The sequence below is a fragment of the Saccoglossus kowalevskii genome, chromosome 12 (genome assembly GCF_978046115.1).
Source record: "Saccoglossus kowalevskii chromosome 12, keSacKowa6.1, whole genome shotgun sequence".
Lineage (NCBI taxonomy): Eukaryota > Metazoa > Hemichordata > Enteropneusta > Harrimaniidae > Saccoglossus > Saccoglossus kowalevskii.
The window spans coordinates 21,229,036-21,246,721 of NC_140652.1; the positions used below are offsets into that span (position 1 = coordinate 21,229,036).

The 17,686-nt window shown below is 35.1% G+C and overlaps 2 protein-coding genes across 2 annotated transcripts; one reads left to right on the forward strand and one right to left on the reverse strand.

The window, feature by feature from the left end:
- Window positions 1-2,009: 2,009 nt before the first annotated feature.
- On the reverse strand, window positions 2,010-5,026 carry LOC100378081 (large ribosomal subunit protein uL1-like). Its single transcript, XM_085506495.1, has 5 exons — window positions 4,918-5,026; window positions 3,848-4,000; window positions 3,000-3,148; window positions 2,576-2,748; window positions 2,010-2,238 (listed from the first exon to the last, which is right to left on the reverse strand). Exons 1-5 carry the CDS (start codon window positions 4,920-4,922, stop codon window positions 2,068-2,070), a joined length of 651 nt encoding a protein of 216 aa, XP_085362621.1. The 5' UTR covers window positions 4,923-5,026; the 3' UTR covers window positions 2,010-2,067.
- Window positions 5,027-5,188: 162 nt separating this feature from the next.
- Window positions 5,189-15,698, forward strand: LOC144356726 (ubiquitin carboxyl-terminal hydrolase 47-like). Its single transcript, XM_078011407.2, has 4 exons — window positions 5,189-5,376; window positions 10,840-11,043; window positions 14,822-14,947; window positions 15,543-15,698. Exons 1-4 carry the CDS (start codon window positions 5,338-5,340, stop codon window positions 15,696-15,698), a joined length of 525 nt encoding a protein of 174 aa, XP_077867533.2. The 5' UTR covers window positions 5,189-5,337.
- Window positions 15,699-17,686: the final 1,988 nt, after the last annotated feature.

Below are 17,686 nucleotides of genomic sequence, written 5' to 3' on the forward strand. Positions count from 1 at the left end.
TCGATTGCAGTGATGTTCATTTAGATTCGCATGCAACAAGGCAAATCTGATATGAACAGACGCCCCCACCGACTTTCTAACAAAACGGCCACTAGACACAGAGGGCGCAATACACTAGTATAGCGATGTATATTCGACCAAAGTGCATAATACCAGATTAAGCACCCCCCCCCCCCCCGAGTGTAAATGCGCATCGAAATTAGTTTCTTTTAAGGCTAAAATAAGGTAATTAATTTACATATTCTACAGTTTAGGACATAATTAATCTTTTCACCACCAGTTCTTTCTTTTCATCACAAATTCACAAAATAGTCCCGTTTATAGTCTGCACTTTCCTTCAGAAGTTTGGGACAAAAACATTTTTTCAGTAAAAACTGAAAATTGACTCTCAAATTATATCTGTTGGCTTCTGAATTAGTGATCATTTCTAGAAATATTGTATACAAGAAAAAAAGTGCAGAACAATTTGGACGAGAAAGTCTGGTGGTGAAAAGTGCCGAGGTCATAGTTGCCAAAAAAGTATTTTCTGTTCATTCGTTACTTAGGGACGACGTCAAAAGATCGATGTCGGATAAAAAAACTTATTTCCTTTAGTTTGGGGGTGGGGGGTTTTGACCTCAAAAAGTTTCCATCCTACAAAAACGATTTTATTTTTTAATGAAGTCAAAAAAAATCTTGGAGTATTTGTAGTTCGTTTTTTTTCTATCCAATCATGGACAGAAAAAAACGAAAAGGGAAAAAAACAGAAAAATGGTTTGGTTCGAGTGTAAATCTGTGCGTCAAATGAGGCGCATTTGTAAAATCTTTTTACATCCACCCGACAACCAACTGCTATGCAATACTACTGTCCGATTATCAATTTGTATTTAATGGTGAATGTAGTCTGACGCCATGACCAATATTTATCAATTAAGTTTCAGTGGGGGGTAGGGGGGTTTGGAAAAAAACTAAAGGAATTAAGTTTTTTATCCGACATCTATCTTTTGACGTCGTCCCTTAGTCCCTATGAAAATACATTTTCATTAAAAAAAAGTTGCATGCATTATTGGCCAGGTACCCCATTGTGTTAGATTAGCGTTTCTGCAACTCCACACTTCCGTTTCATCTCTATGTAGATTAATATTCACTTTTTTAATACAGTTCAGTTATCTGCCCTTTTTTTTTTTATGTACATTAGCAAGACCCAGTTTTGTTCTATGTATACGTAGATTAATAATTGACTCCATTTCATATATAGATTAGGGAATACTCTGGTATTGAAGTTAGATTGCTAACGTTTTAGTGTAGTTATTATTCAACTACAATGAATGGTTGGTTATACTAAAAACCCTGATTGTTGGGATAGCTCTAAAAGACATTTAACAGACACATCTGCAATCGAAGGCCTAAAGTTTATGCGAGTGGTTCAATATATCTGTATTTCTAGTTTTAAATTGTTGTATCATTTGAGTTCTTTCTGTAAACACAGCCTTTGACCTCTTGAAATTCACAAGATGCTGATGGGAAGCTTAGGCATTACAACTGAACTCCAAAGCTACTTGTAGGATCAACCAACGACAAGTTACTCTGGTTCAAGAACACCATTTAGTAAATACCAAGACGCTCATTTCCAGCAAGTTTGTAGTTGCTAATGGTCACCACAATAAAAGCATGTTCCAAAAAATTATCTTCTTCATAATATCAATTACCCGGTATACCAAAACTTAATAGTTTTTAATATAATTAAACATCGGCAAAAATAAACAGTATATACCCACCATGTAGCACTTAAAGCGAGAGGGTTGTCACCTGCTAACGCGCAGGAAGTCCAAAACAACAACACAACGCTTTTTTTGGTAAACAATGAAACGCTATGGCCAACTGACGCATGTGCAGGTGACGACTCCCCCGCTTTAAGGGATTTCAGCGTACACTGCAAATACTTAATACCGGGTACATATCACTCGCGTCTTAAATCCATTGCAGTGACTGGTGATTCAACCATACAAAGACAACACAACTACCAAATGTACACCTCGGACCACTCATTTATTTGTACACATCTGATCTTACAAGATGAATATTAAATTAATACAATCGCTGAGGTTTTCCCATGGTGCTCTTAATATAAAGAGATCGGACATTCTGCCAGTTCTTTTTCAACAATGAAACTAAGAAATTGATGCCCAAATTGATGTTTGCTGCAAGTTCATCTTCACCCATTCCAACATGGCCAATAGCAACAGCCAAGCACAACACCTGTAAATAAACAGTGATGTAATGTTTATATCAGCAAGTGGGTTGGTCTGTCCAGGAACTCCAAAGAAAGATTTTATTTCTCCCCTTCAGAAAAGACAAACTTTCCATTATTCTTAATGTTCAAAAATTACCCCTCTTTATTTATGTAATTAGATAGTTGTCTTTAAATGAACACAAGAATAGTCTGATGAAAACAAGACATTGAAAAAAACATTTTCATTTATAAATTTCCTTACATTTTTTAAAACAGTTTGTTCGATAAAAAATTGGCAACTAGAGGTATTTTTTGTGCACATGCCGAGATTTGCGGTCTAGATCATAGAATTTTCTATCTTACCTTCTTCATTTGGAATTTGATGGTGGCTTTGACTTCTTCACACTTGGCAACCATTGAGTCGTTATGAGTCAACAGAGTTGGAAATTTACCAGCCTTGTTTAGACCAGGACCAAGGAGTCGAGGAATTTGCTTGATGAGAGAATCCGAAGCTAGGAAAGCATCATATTTCTTAGCTAAGGTACAAATAAGAATATAAATTAGAGATCTACAACAGAATTAGTGATAGATCTTGTTAATTTACCTTTAGCTTTATTTTCAATTTAAATCACGCATTGCATTTGCTCTATTAATAGGTAGTGAATCTATGCTCAAAATTTAATGATACAAGAAATGTGAATTTTGTGTGTGCTTTGAACAGGGGGAAATACGGTATTGCATGTGCCAACAGCATTGAGCACTTCCACTTTTAATTTCGCTTACTCACCTAATTTCTTAACCAACTTTTTGTTCTTGTTCAGCTTTTTCAAAGCCTCAGCATCCATACATGGCAAGTTGTTAGCTTTAGCTTCATCCATATGCTGCTGATCAGCAAGAACACAGATCCTGAATTTCGGTCGCGGTATATTCCTCAGCCTGTGAAAAGGAGGATTTATCATGAAGAGGCCCGCTCATAGTTCAAACTATAATAAGGGCTTGAAAAGATTACCAACTCTGATCCCAAAGGCAACTACATTTCAGCAGTTTAGTCAAAGCATATATACAAAGCAAATTTTATTATTTCTAAAAAAATCAAACGAGCTGCTCTGATTGGTTTAACTGTTGCAGTTGGGGAAGACAGCCCAATCTTGCTAGTAGCTTCACAACTCAAAACAGGATATTCCCTGTTCACTTCAAATACGTCTCTCGGGGTTTTTGAATACCAATTTTTCAACCAACAAGTACACCAAATTTGAGGGCAACCGCTTAAAATGCCTTGAACTGATTGAAATTGTAAATGAAAGACCACTTGAGGTATTCAGGTATCTGATTTTTGAACTCTGCATTTATAGATTTTAAAGTAGGTTATATTAAAAAACCACCTGCATGCCTAAGTTAATACATGCCAAATAGTTAAATCATCACTGAACTGAATCCATGCGTTTTGCCAGCCATTCACTGTATACAGTAATGTATTGAAAATAATACCACAACCACAAAGTTCTACCTTCTAGTTATACAAGGAAATTAGTGGCATATCTGCCTCCCCAGTTTTTAAAGACCCTGGGTACGAGTCCGTTAGACATCAAAGTCCAACTACCCCAGTGGGGTTTGAAAACTCAAAAGCCTTCATACTTCACTGTTCCAGAGAAACGCTTGTCTTTCTGTGGATCATAATTTTTCAGGTTAATCTGTAGTTCGACTGTCTCTTGAAATTTCCTTTTTTTCTCTTGACTTCCTTTAAGGACTTCTTGTACGGCTTCGTACAGGGTATCCCTGGTAATCTTACTGTAAACGGGAAAACAAGTTATTTAATCAATACTGAAGACCGACAAAAAATAAAGCAAATCGAAATTTGAAGAAAAAATTTGACTGCATGCATTATAATTTGTTAACAATATGTTGTGATTAACAAGTTGTGTACATGTGCCCCCAAATCAAACGTGCAAGTGCATTTTCCAGCAAGTCACACAAGTATTGGGACTGCAAGTTAACAAACGTAATCACCAACCACAAGAGTTTTGACTAAATTTTGAATATTACCATTCATTTTTTCACTGTAAAATTGCTAGTAATATCTAAAAAACAAAGGTTGATGTTTTTGTATGCAATAATGTTTGTCATGGTCAAATCTGTTTTGTCAAACCTAAAGTTATCAACGATTAGTGAGCAAGTTTGCTAACTTGCTGTCCCAATACTTCTGTGACTTGCTGTAACAAAATCTTAATTTAGCTTTCACTCTTTTACATACAGTATCTGGAGATGGTACAAACTGGTTAAACGTGTGTCAAGAATGAGCCACTGAATAAATAAGATTGTTAACACGTTCTCATACCGGGACTGGGGACAAATCGCGCAATTCGTCGAGAAAGGAATGCCTTAAGTTCAAGTAGCGAAAGTCCGAAAAACCATACAGCATGCACCACAAGATGGTATGATGGATGCACAAACATCTCCGTTTGTTCAGGTTATCAAATCAATAAATTAATGTTCATGTACTATCTATTTTTCATTCATAGGGCCCGAGAACATATGTTCCGGACGGGGCAATCCCAGAAACTTTTTGAAATGTAAACACAATCAGTATAAAAACATAACATAAAATACAATGAACTACATATTAAAATATCATTGAACTATCAAGGTGATAACATGTCACAATCATCAGATGGAAGTGGATTATTTTCAATAATTATTGAACGAACCTCATCTTGCAGTAAGATGGCGAACACCGATGGTGAAAAAGACCATGTGATAGCGAGGCTTCAGCCTCGTCGGAACCAATATTTTATGAGTTGAATGTTCCTGTTTAAATATTGTCCAAATGTTGATCTAGATATAAAATTAACATATATAGATGTAAAATGCATTATTATTTATAATATATTTCGACATTGTAACTTCTATTTTAATATTTAGTTGATAATATTGTCGCTGTTACGAGTAGTCGTTCGAGGTCATCATCTCGCATATTGCGAGACGATAATTGTCGAGACTTCCTGGATTTCTTTTTTCGCCATGTTGTGCATTTCTGCGGATGAAGTAACTAAAAATATACTTGGAATGGTGGGCTCTCCAGCGAATGACACACATTCCCGGTATAGTACCTAACCCAGACATCAATAATGTTACCAGGAGAAAGTAATCAGCTCGTAGCAACTGAGGTATGTTTCAAAACTGTAACGTACCACCCGATCATCATTAATCGCTAAAATCGGTGTCTCGGCATGCTCGGCCGTACCGGTTAAGTTAAAAAAAAACATCCGACAACCACAGAATGATCCGATCCGTCACCGCTTTTCAACAAGTGTCCCGTTATGTGACTATAATCCTCATGCGAGAATTCATCAACGCGGCCGGCAACTTTTACTCAAACCGTTCGTTGTTCCGGTCGAGCCGGAAGAGAAATAAAAAAAAATGCCACGACTGATTATTTTCAAAATAACGATGACGACATCATTTGTTTCTATCATTGAACTAAAAAGAAAATTATACATAATATCCACATATGTATTTTCAAGAATCGGCACCACCAGTAACTTCTAAACAATACGATAACGATCTGTCAATTCGTTAGGTGATCATCGGTGACACGAATGTACAATGGTGGGTGGGAGTGAATGAGAGCGTGAAGGGGGTGAAGCACCCTAGTTTGACAAAAAGTGGGACAGGTGACAACTATTGGAATGTTCGCTTCAAACTCTTACAATCATCATTAGTTAAAATAAATAAGGATTACAACAATCTCTATACCCATCACATTAAAATGTTTATTATTTGGTATGACTATATTTGTAAATTAAAAATGCAGGGTAGATATAAATACAGTAATACCCATGATCAACTCTGTGTTGGAAACACAGAGCTGATTACGGGTGTTACGTTACCCTACTGGACGTAACTAGGCCGCGTTAGCACCCAAGCCCCCTTCCCTTTGCGCAATTTTTATATTCGGGGTCACATTCGGCAAAACACCCACCTTTTCAAAATGCCACTAATTTAAAACTTGGTCTTTGATCATTGCCTAACGAATACTGGTAATCGTTTTTATATGATACAACGTGGATATCAACCAACGAGAGTATGTTGTGAATGCGTAGACCCTGGTAATCGTGCATAAACTACGCTTCAACAATGGCCTGTTAATAAAAGTAATATGTGGTTAATATTTCATGTCATACTCAGTTTATCTATCAAAAATTGCTGGTTACCTGTTTTTTGACCAATGTCCATGTCGTTTATTCACCGAAATCAATTCCAGAAGATCGTACAATTCACTTCCACATTGCGTAACCAGAAAGTCTTAAGGAATTTCTAAAGAATTATGTCGGTACAACACAACATTCTGATTGGTTAATAACAGACTTGTCAATGATGGCGCAACTAATTTTCAAAATTCTATTTTCCCTCAAAGACGTAATATTCCCCCTCAATCTGTCACTTGGTGAATTAAAATTGTCATTTGCACTTTTTTCCCAGAGGGGGTGCTTGGGTAATCATGATTTTCTGAGTTGAGAACCCTGGGTGCTAACGCGATCGAGTACGGTAAATGTCGTTACTGATGATGTTATGGATGATGGGGACATAAAACAACAGATTAAATCATTCTATGGTAAAGCAAATATACCGCTTCGAAAATCTTCTAGCTGCAGTAGTAATGTTAAAATTACATTGTTTCAAACCTTTTGAGCTAACATGTGTTGTTCACAGCTTTGGTTTCAACATAATCGTAGAAGTATTAATAATCTCCATGTTTCATATAGTAATGCATTTCGTTTATTTTTGGGCCTGGATTGTAGTGCTGGTGGTATGATTGTATCCTCCAACATTCCTACATGTGACATTCTTAGACAAAACATGTCTTTTTTCACTCTATACCCGTCTTAATAAAAGTGGTAATAGAATTGTTGTAGTGCCTTCATCATCTGATACGCTTTTTTGCTCCGCTGTCGACTTTGTCGAGCGGAGCTTATCATATGAGTGATTGTCTGTCGTCGTCGTCCGTCATCGTTCGTGTCAATGTTTTATTTTTTCGACTTCTTCTTGAAAACTACAAGCCTGAATGCTTTGATACTTGGTGTATATGTACCTTGGGTGGACCTCTTTCAGATTTGTTCATTTCATGATCATATCTTCAATTCTCTAATTTTGGTGAATATTTTTGTAATTTTTGGTAAAAAGTGATATTTTCGACTTCTTGTTAAAAACCGCAAGTCCAATTGCTTTGATATTACATATATAGGTACTACATGTGGACCTCTCTCAGATTTGTTCATTTTGTAATGATATCTTTAATTCTCTAATTTTGGTGAATATTTTTGTCATTTTTGGTAAAAAGTGATATTTTCAACTTCTTGTTAAAAACCGCAAGTCCAATTGCTTTGATATTACATATATAGGTACTACATGTGGACCTCTCTCAGATTGTTCATTTTGTAATGATATCTTTAATTCTCTAATTTTAGTGAATATTTTTGTCATTTTTGATGAAAAGTGATATTTTCGACTTCTTGTTAAAAACCACAAGTCCAATTCTTTGATATTACATATATAGGTACTACATGTGGATCTCTCTCAGATTTGTTCATTTTGTAATGATATCTTTAGTTCTCTAATTTTGGTGAATATTTTTGTCATTTTTGGTAAAAAGTGATATTTTCAACTTCTTGTTAAAAACCACAAGTCCAATTGCTTTGATATTACATATATAGGTACTACATGTGGATCTCTCTCAGATTTGTTCATTTAGTAATGATATCTTTAGTTCTCTAATTTTGGTGAATATTTTTGTCATTTTTGGTAAAAAGTGATATTTTCAACTTCTTGTTAAAACCGCAAGTCCAATTGTTTTGATATTACATATATAGATACTACATGTGGACCCTTCTCAGATTTGTTCATTTCGTGATGATATCTTAAATTCTCTAATTTTGGTGAATATTTTTGTCATTTTTGGTAAAAAGTGATATTTTCGACTTCTTGTTAAAAACCACAAGTCCAATTGCTTTGATATTACATATATAGGTACTACATCTGGACCACTCTCAAATTTGTTTATTTTGTAATGATATGGTCAATTCTCTAATTTTGGTGAATATTTTTGTCATTTTTGGATAAAAGTGATATTTTCGACTTCTTGTTAAAAACGACAAGTATAATTGCTTTGATATTATTACATACATAGGTACTACATGTGGACCTCTCTCATATTTGTTCATTTTGTAATGATATCTTTAATTATCTACAGTAATTTTGGTGAATATTTTTGTCATTTTTGGTAAAAAGTGATATTTTCTTCTTGTTAAAAACCACAATCATTTATGGTTAAAAATGATATTTTTGAATTTTTGTTGAAAACAGCAAGTCCCATTGCATTGATACTATTCATATTGTTCATTTTCTAATGATATCTTCTGTTCTATAATTGAAATGTGCATTGCAAACAGCGGAGCTATCTCAGCCGACAGGCTGCTTGTTTGTTCTTTTTTTATGTTCTGTACCATACACTTATGTGATACGTCACAGTTACTCTCAAGTACTAGTATTAAGTCAATTCTGTGTTCTCCCCAATATACAACATTAGGAATAAATTATGTAAATCATATTCTAACTATTATGCAAACTAGCTGTCATCCACCTAAATCCTGGGGAAAACACTGCAATTCTTTTTATATGTTTTTTCTCTGACGTTGTTGGTTTTATACATATTGTTTTATATACAGGGCTTCAGTGTTCTCCCCAGAAATTTTCCATAGAGTCGCGGCTAATTTGCATAATAATTAGCATATCATTAACATATTGTTTGTCATATGGGGGAAATAAAACAAGACCAGTTTTTTTTCCTTTTTTTTCTATTTATTTTATGTACAATCTGTATACAATAAAAGTGCACTGCATGTTTAGTATTGCAAATGTCGCGCAGAAATACTGAGTTTTCTGATTTTTTTGCTTGGCCCAGCAATCAGCAACTTTATAAAACCCTGTTCGGTCCCGGTAAATTAAACATTGGGTTGATGATTCTCAGTGCTTATCTTCCGTTTCTGTTGTTTTCCGGTTAAGTACAACAACTGTTACAAGTCACGATACTTATGCTACTATGTTCGAGCAATAATAGTTTTTCTGGCTGAAATCATCCATCTTTATGTATTTTTTTTAATCGTCGATGTTGTCTGTTCAACACAATTGTGAACAAGTCGAGACAATGGAGTTCTGAATTACGAATTGTCACCATTGTTATACCACGTATAATTGAGGCTTTTCCTTCAAGAAATAACACAAGTGTCACTCCAATTTCCACACGTTTCTTGATTAGAATTCCTGATTTCTTGATAAATATATTATTTTCCATTATGCTTCACTTAATTCATCCGGATCTGAGCACGATATGCGATCCGAGTGGGAAGTTCACGCTCACTGGATCTTACGTGGATGACGCCATCTTGGATTCACAATCATGAGGTCAAAATTGTTTACATCATAAATATATATTTTTTCACATTTTGATCACAAAAAAACAAATACAATATCAAAAATACTGATAAAAATCAAAACCTAGAATAATAGTACGACTACATTTCTAAAAATAATAATAAAAATACGTTTCGTACACACCGGAAACATGTGGTTTTTGTCCCTAAGTGTGACTCTATCATTTGCATATGAATATACGTTTGGCAAAAAGCGTTTGAGACCGGAGCTTACGGCTTTGTCTTTATAGAACTGCTTTGTTTTTTTAAACGATATCCAACCAATGAGAAACAACAGGGAGTTATCCCGGGAAATTGGCGTTAATACAATGCATTTGTAGATTTAACTAGTTAGCCAGGAAACTTTACAGTCTGTGAGAGACTGAAGAAATCAGATCACGGGATAAATAATAGCATCGCGGAGGAAACACGTAGCGTCGCGGGAAAATCCGATCGCGCCGCGTATAAGATGTACAAACTTTTAATAAAGATTTAATAAATAAATTTTCACTTCGAGAGATTGTTATAATAATTGACCAATTTAATTGATAGTGGCTCAAAATAAACTATAGTCTTGAACAATCATATTTAGTATGGAACGTGTACATGTGAAAACTAGTTGCCCATTGATATCAACTATCAAGTAAATACAAAATACAAAAATAAAATACATGTTTCCTTTTTCAGTATTATTTATTACCTATTTTTAAAAACAATTTCAAAGTTTTTTTTTTTCAGTGTTTGTAAAAATAATCGTCTAAAGAAATAACAACGCTATATTGAAACTAAGCGAAATCATTCAAATCTCGCACTATGTGAGATTTCAGTGTGAGATTAAACTGTGAGGGTGCTGTCATGCTCAAATCTCAAATTGTACCAGAACTACTAATAGCCTTAAAGAACGGAAGTCGTCGTGCCACACATGTGCGATACATATGGGTCTCATATAAACAAAGATGGCAACTTTGACTGTTGCAGTTTAGAAGGAATCGAAGGAGTCATGAGCGGTAATTAGTTCTAGTCACGCCCAGGTCGAACCTCACATTTGTGATTTCCATTAGAAGAGGGCATTGGATTGTGGAAAAATCAACGACGACTACCACCTTTTAACCATATCTACTCAACAAGCCGATTATCAAATATTTTTTTTTTTCATTTCAGGTTTCGTGCGTAGCTGATGCACCCAAGATTTTGTGTATTATTCGAGATACTACCAATCCACAATGGCAGACATGCAATATTACGATAAATTTACCAGCCAGTTGCCCTTGTCGTGAACTACACGATGAAGTTGCTCGGCATGCTAACTATGAAACAGACAGTTTCTCATTGGTGTGGATCAGGGGAGGGCAAGACACTGATGAGGCAAGTCACTTGTTTTCTCGAAATTAACCATTTAGACGAGTGATGAGAATGAGATCATTTGTAGGGATTATCTACTTGACACTTGTTTTCCTTAACCCTTTCCCCGGCAAACTTTCTCATTCAAATATTTTTGCACTTTTTTTCTTGTATTCTTCAATATTTCCTAAAATGACCCCTAGTTTTGGAGCCAACAGACAAAAGTTGAGTTACTTTTCAGTTTTTACTCAAAATATTTGGCTGTTTTTGTCCCAATCTTCTGAATGAAAGAGCTGACTATAAACAGGACTGATTTGTGAATTTGTGATGAAGGTGGAGAATAAGTTGAGGTAGAAGCCTAGTCATAATTTTTGACAAAATTGGTCATAAATCGCATGACAATGTTCATTAGTTTATTATGTACAATCATGAAGCTAATGTCCCATGGTAGAATTAAATAGCATTATTTTGTGTGTTACAGTTAAGCTTTTTGAAAAATGTGTTCTAATATTTCTTGGAAATTATTATTTTTAGAACTATTCCAAAGACACCAATGTTAAAGAAAAATTGCATTTTTTGACACTTTTTAAAACCCCGATTTTTAAATAATTCAGAACAACAAAAAGTACTCCATCATTAACAATATATGATTTTTTTTCAGCCCATGTCACCAGGCTAGATTTTGAGATATTGCATAGAAACCTGTGTCAATATAATAGTGTCAAAATGGTGACTTTTCGCTAAAATACAACCATCAATTTCTCGAAAAAAAGGCTGGTGACCTTTTTTTGATCAATATTCTTATATACCGGTAGTACAGTTTTCTGCAATGTGAATAAATTTTGGGTATTTTAATCTATGAGTAGCTTCTACCTTAAGCAAACCTTACTTTGGGGATCACTCAGCTAGTCTATCAATAATCACTTGCCTGGATCAAGATTTAGAAGTTCTAATCATCACTCTTCTCATGCATACCACTTTGATGTGATTTTCACCTTGTTCCAATTGTCTATTTTAAGCTCCCAGGCCATATTCAGAAGGAAAGGCCTATTGTTAGTGGTTTTATTAACTTTGGCAAATACATATTTATTGAAAGGAAAGAACCACCCAAGAATTTTCAGAATTTATTCATTTCACAAATTGTTTTTCTCAGTCAAAAGGATACTGACTTTAATCAAATTGTCTATTTTAAGGTCTGCTGTAAACTTAGTCGATAGAGCTGAGCTCTTCATTTTACTGATTATTCTTTGGCATCAACTTTACATTTTCGACTTCGATTTTCAAATCTCTAATTTTGATGAATATCTTTTTAATTTTTGACTTAATTTAAAAAATGGGCAGCCCACTTGCCTTGATATTTTATATATCGGGAATGGAATATCACTAGCTGATATGGTACGATAAACTTCACAGTATTAATGTTATAATGTAAATGTCATCATTTCTTTTGTGGTTGAACTATACAAGTATTTCCTACTGAATGACAATTACTTGAATGATGTAATTATACTATTGTGTAGTAATATAAGTTCACTTTGAAAAGATATAGAGAAGGGTAATATTTCTATTAATTATTATTCAAAAAAGATTTAGATAGACGATACATGTAGCCACAAACGCCATATTAGCATATGAATTGTAATCATATATTTAAAATGAATTATGATTTCTCTGTATTTTTGGCGCTCATTCATCTGATGAAAAAGTTTAATATCATTTTTTTTATAGAGCTGGTTGAATACTAGTAGCCCCAAACAAGCAAGTGGTACCAGCTATTAACCCTTATAATCTTGTGAAATGTTTGGTTGCCTTGGTGACACACTCATTATCAATAATATGTCATGGAAATTAATAAACTTTTATTAGTGTGAAAGTGAATCAATGCTTTGCGGTATATAAATAATTTGCAATAATTGAATCGTTGTCATGGAAAATACCCAATATTTAACGTAGTTGACTGCCATTTGTATAACTGATCTGATTTTCTTGACGATTACGCATAGTTTTATTTTATGCTAGTTCACTAAACCCAGATAAAAATAGATGGTCAACTACTTTATACAAAACACTGGTCAAGCTTATAAAAATGGTTGTTTTTGAGTCATTTACTATTGGTTCATTTCGTATATATTGTTACACCGTGTCTGAAATTTTTGTTTTGTTACATGTGGTGAAAAAATAATATTTAGTTATAGTATGGGTACTTAAGTTAGGCATTCTGACGGTTATTATTTCTTTTTTTATTATTTGTGAAAAAATGCTTTATAATAGCTTCCTATAGAAATTATTAAAAAATGACTATTATGTTTTGTTTTCAGCATTTTTTCTCTCAAAAAATATTTTGTACCAAAAATAAACATGTGTGTCAGAATCATGAAATTAATGACATGTGTCACTTTTAAAACAAAAGAATGTGAATTTTTTTTTATCCCTATTTGTCTGATTGAATACCTGTGATCTACCCCAATTAGTCCCCGTTCGGACGAAGTCCGAAAACGGGGACTTATAATTCGATCTCCGTCTGTGCGTCCATCCGGAGTCATATCTCAGAATCCCTTGGACCGATTCCGGTCATTCTTTGCATGCGCCTAGTACTTTATGTGGGACATATGCACATGCAGTGGTTTAGCGATTCGATTCAAAATGGCCGACTGGCAGCCATCTTGTTTTTTGAAAATGTTGGACATGCTTTGTCAGTTTTCATTCAAACTTGGTACATAGATTATACATGTTAGGATACATGTCCATGACGATTTATTTCACAATTGGACTGGCAAGCATCTTGTTTTTTGAAAATGTTGTATTTTGGACATGCTTTGTTAGTTTTCATTCAAATTTAGTACATACATCATACATGTTAGGATACATGTCCCGACCGTCCGTGAGTTCCTGAGTCTGTCCGTCTGTCTGTCCGTCCGTCCGTCCGTCCGTGTGTCTGTCCGTTCGTTCGTGCGTCAGTCTGTCCAGTCATATTTCAGAATCCTGTGGACCAATTCTGTTCATTCTTTGCATGTGCCTAGTACTATATGTGGGACATATGCACATGCAGTGGTTTAGCAATTCGATTCAAAATGGCCGACTGGCCGCCATCTTGTTTTTTGAAAATGTTGTATTTTGGACATGCTTTGTCAGTTGTCATTCAAACTTGGTACATAGATTATACATGTTAGGATACATGTCCATGACAATTTATTTCGCAATTGGATCAAAGATGGTCGACTGGCAGGCATCTTGTTTTTTTTTGTGCGGTATCTTAGACGTGCTCTGTCAGTTTTCATTCAAATTTGGCACATGCATGTACTTTATACATGTTAGGATGCATGTCCATGACAATTTGTTTCAAATTCTGGTCAAGGATGGCCGATTGACAGCCATCTGACTTTTTGGCCTTACTACTATATTTCCACAATTTCCACCATTTTAATTCATATTTGGCACATTCATCATACATGTACATATCAGTGTGTTTCATAGTCAGATCAAAGATGGCCGAATAACGGCTGTTTTTATTTTTGGCCATATTACTACTACATGGAACACGTGTTTTACAATCTGTTGTATACGCCACTTGGAACTCAAGTTTCAAAGACACACTCGCGACAACCCCTCCGCATTAATATGACGAGCACAAAGATAACTTTCAAAAATTTTACGGGGACTGTGTCATTTTCAATGACTTGTTGATTTTCCAATCGTTTTACTAGTTTAACACTCTTCCGAATCACAGGTACATGTATGGTGGCTTTCTTGATTTTCAGCTGTCAATTTTTTTTTTTTAATCATCAATTTTTTTTCAATGTAGATTTTGCTGAATGGTCTTGGTGAGAAGACGCTATTGGAATGTGGAATGCAGCCTAATAAAATTAAAAACTACCTCCAAATAAGAGACAGAGATGGGGAACAGCCAATACCCATACCAGTCAGTAAGGTGAGTGGCACAATGAATTTCATTTTATTTTCAAATTTTACAATGCGACCGATGACATTCGCTACTGAAACCGCTCCCTGCCAAAGTTAATAGGTGATTTTCCGTTCACATTGCCTTGTGCGAAAAGTGTATCTGTCGCAAAAAACAAGTGACTTTTTTTTAGCTGAATGACTAAATGCCAATCTTTCAGAAAGGAACATCACATTCTGACACCCTAACTTCATCAAAATTGACCATTAAGAAATGTATATACAATGTAGCACATAATTAGGCATGGAAATAACCCAAAAATTGATGAGCATTTGTTGAAACACTCTTTGAGACTATGACTTTTGTTTGTTCTGTTTTTATGTCTGATTTGTGAAATTTCCGTGTTTTTCTTGATTGAACTGTGAGGGTGCTATGTGCTGTATGGTTCAAATTTGTGGGGGCGCTATTTGTCATATCATTTATGATCATTCTTCGTGCCCCTGCTGAGTATTATTATTATGACAGGAACATTTTCCAACTGATTGTCCCTTTTCACAATCAGATACATTTTTTTTTTAATATTTCGTCCTTCTAAACCATACATGTATCTATTAACTCTGTTTAGGATGTAAGTACATGTACAGAAGAAAGCAGTAATAGTAGTCTACAAGGAATATCACCTATCATGGATGCATCATCATCTATATACAGTGCTAGTGACTATCCATATTCCTATACTTATGCATCAGCAGTCAAGGTAGATACGGGTAAGTCTACATAGAGTAGTTGTCTACAAGGTATATCACCTATCATGGATGCATCATCATCTATATACAGTGCTAGTGACTATCCATATTCCTATACTTATGCATCAGCAGTCAAGGTAGATACGGGTAAGTCTACATAGAGTAGTTGTCTACAAGGTATATCACCTATCATGGATGCATCATCATCTATATACAGTGCTAGTGACTATCCATATTCCTATACTTATGCATCAGCAGTCAAGGTAGATACGGGTAAGTCTACATAGAGTAGTTGTCTACAAGGTATATCACCTATCATGGATGCATCATCATCATCTATATACAGTGCTAGTGACTATCCATATTCCTATACTTATGCATCAGCAGTCAAGGTAGATACGGGTAAGTCTACATAGAGTAGTTGTCTATAAGGTATATCACCTATCATGGATGCATCATCATCTATATACAGTGCTAGTGACTATCCATATTCCTATACTTATGCATCAGCAGTCAAGGTAGATACGGGTAAGTCTACATAGAGTAGTTGTCTATAAGGTATATCACCTATCATGGATGCATCATCATCTATATACAGTGCTAGTGACTATCCATATTCCTATACTTATGCATCAGCAGTCAAGGTAGATACGGGTAAGTCTACATAGAGTAGTTGTCTATAAGGTATATCACCTATCATGGATGCATCATCATCTATATACAGTGCTAGTGACTATCCATATTCCTATACTTATGCATCAGCAGTCAAGGTAGATACGGGTAAGTCTACATAGAGTAGTTGTCTACAAGGTATATCACCTATCATGGATGCATCATCATCTATATACAGTGCTAGTGACTATCCATATTCCTATACTTATGCATCAGCAGTCAAGGTAGATACGGGTAAGTCTACATAGAGTAGTTGTCTACAAGGTATATCACCTATCATGGATGCATCATCATCTATATACAGTGCTAGTGACTATCCATATTCCTATACTTATGCATCAGCAGTCAAGGTAGATACGGGTAAGTCTACATAGAGTAGTTGTCTACAAGGTATATCACCTATCATGGATGCATCATCATCTATATACAGTGCTAGTGACTATCCATATTCCTATACTTATGCATCAGCAGTCAAGGTAGATACGGGTAAGTCTACATAGAGTAGTTGTCTACAAGGTATATCACCTATCATGGATGCATCATCATCTATATACAGTGCTAGTGACTATCCATATTCCTATACTTATGCATCAGCAGTCAAGGTAGATACGGGTAAGTCTACATAGAGTAGTTGTCTACAAGGTATATCACCTATCATGGATGCATCATCATCTATATACAGTGCTAGTGACTATCCATATTCCTATACTTATGCATCAGCAGTCAAGGTAGATACGGGTAAGTCTACATAGAGTAGTTGTCTACAAGGTATATCACCTATCATGGATGCATCATCATCTATATACAGTGCTAGTGACTATCCATATTCCTATACTTATGCATCAGCAGTCAAGGTAGATACGGGTAAGTCTACATAGAGTAGTTGTCTACAAGGTATATCACCTATCATGGATGCATCATCATCTATATACAGTGCTAGTGACTATCCATATTCCTATACTTATGCATCAGCAGTCAAGGTAGATACGGGTAAGTCTACATAGAGTAGTTGTCTACAAGGTATATCACCTATCATGGATGCATCATCATCTATATACAGTGCTAGTGACTATCCATATTCCTATACTTATGCATCAGCAGTCAAGGTAGATACGGGTAAGTCTACATAGAGTAGTTGTCTACAAGGTATATCACCTATCATGGATGCATCATCATCTATATACAGTGCTAGTGACTATCCATATTCCTATACTTATGCATCAGCAGTCAAGGTAGATACGGGTAAGTCTACATAGAGTAGTTGTCTACAAGGTATATCACCTATCATGGATGCATCATCATCTATATACAGTGCTAGTGACTATCCATATTCCTATACTTATGCATCAGC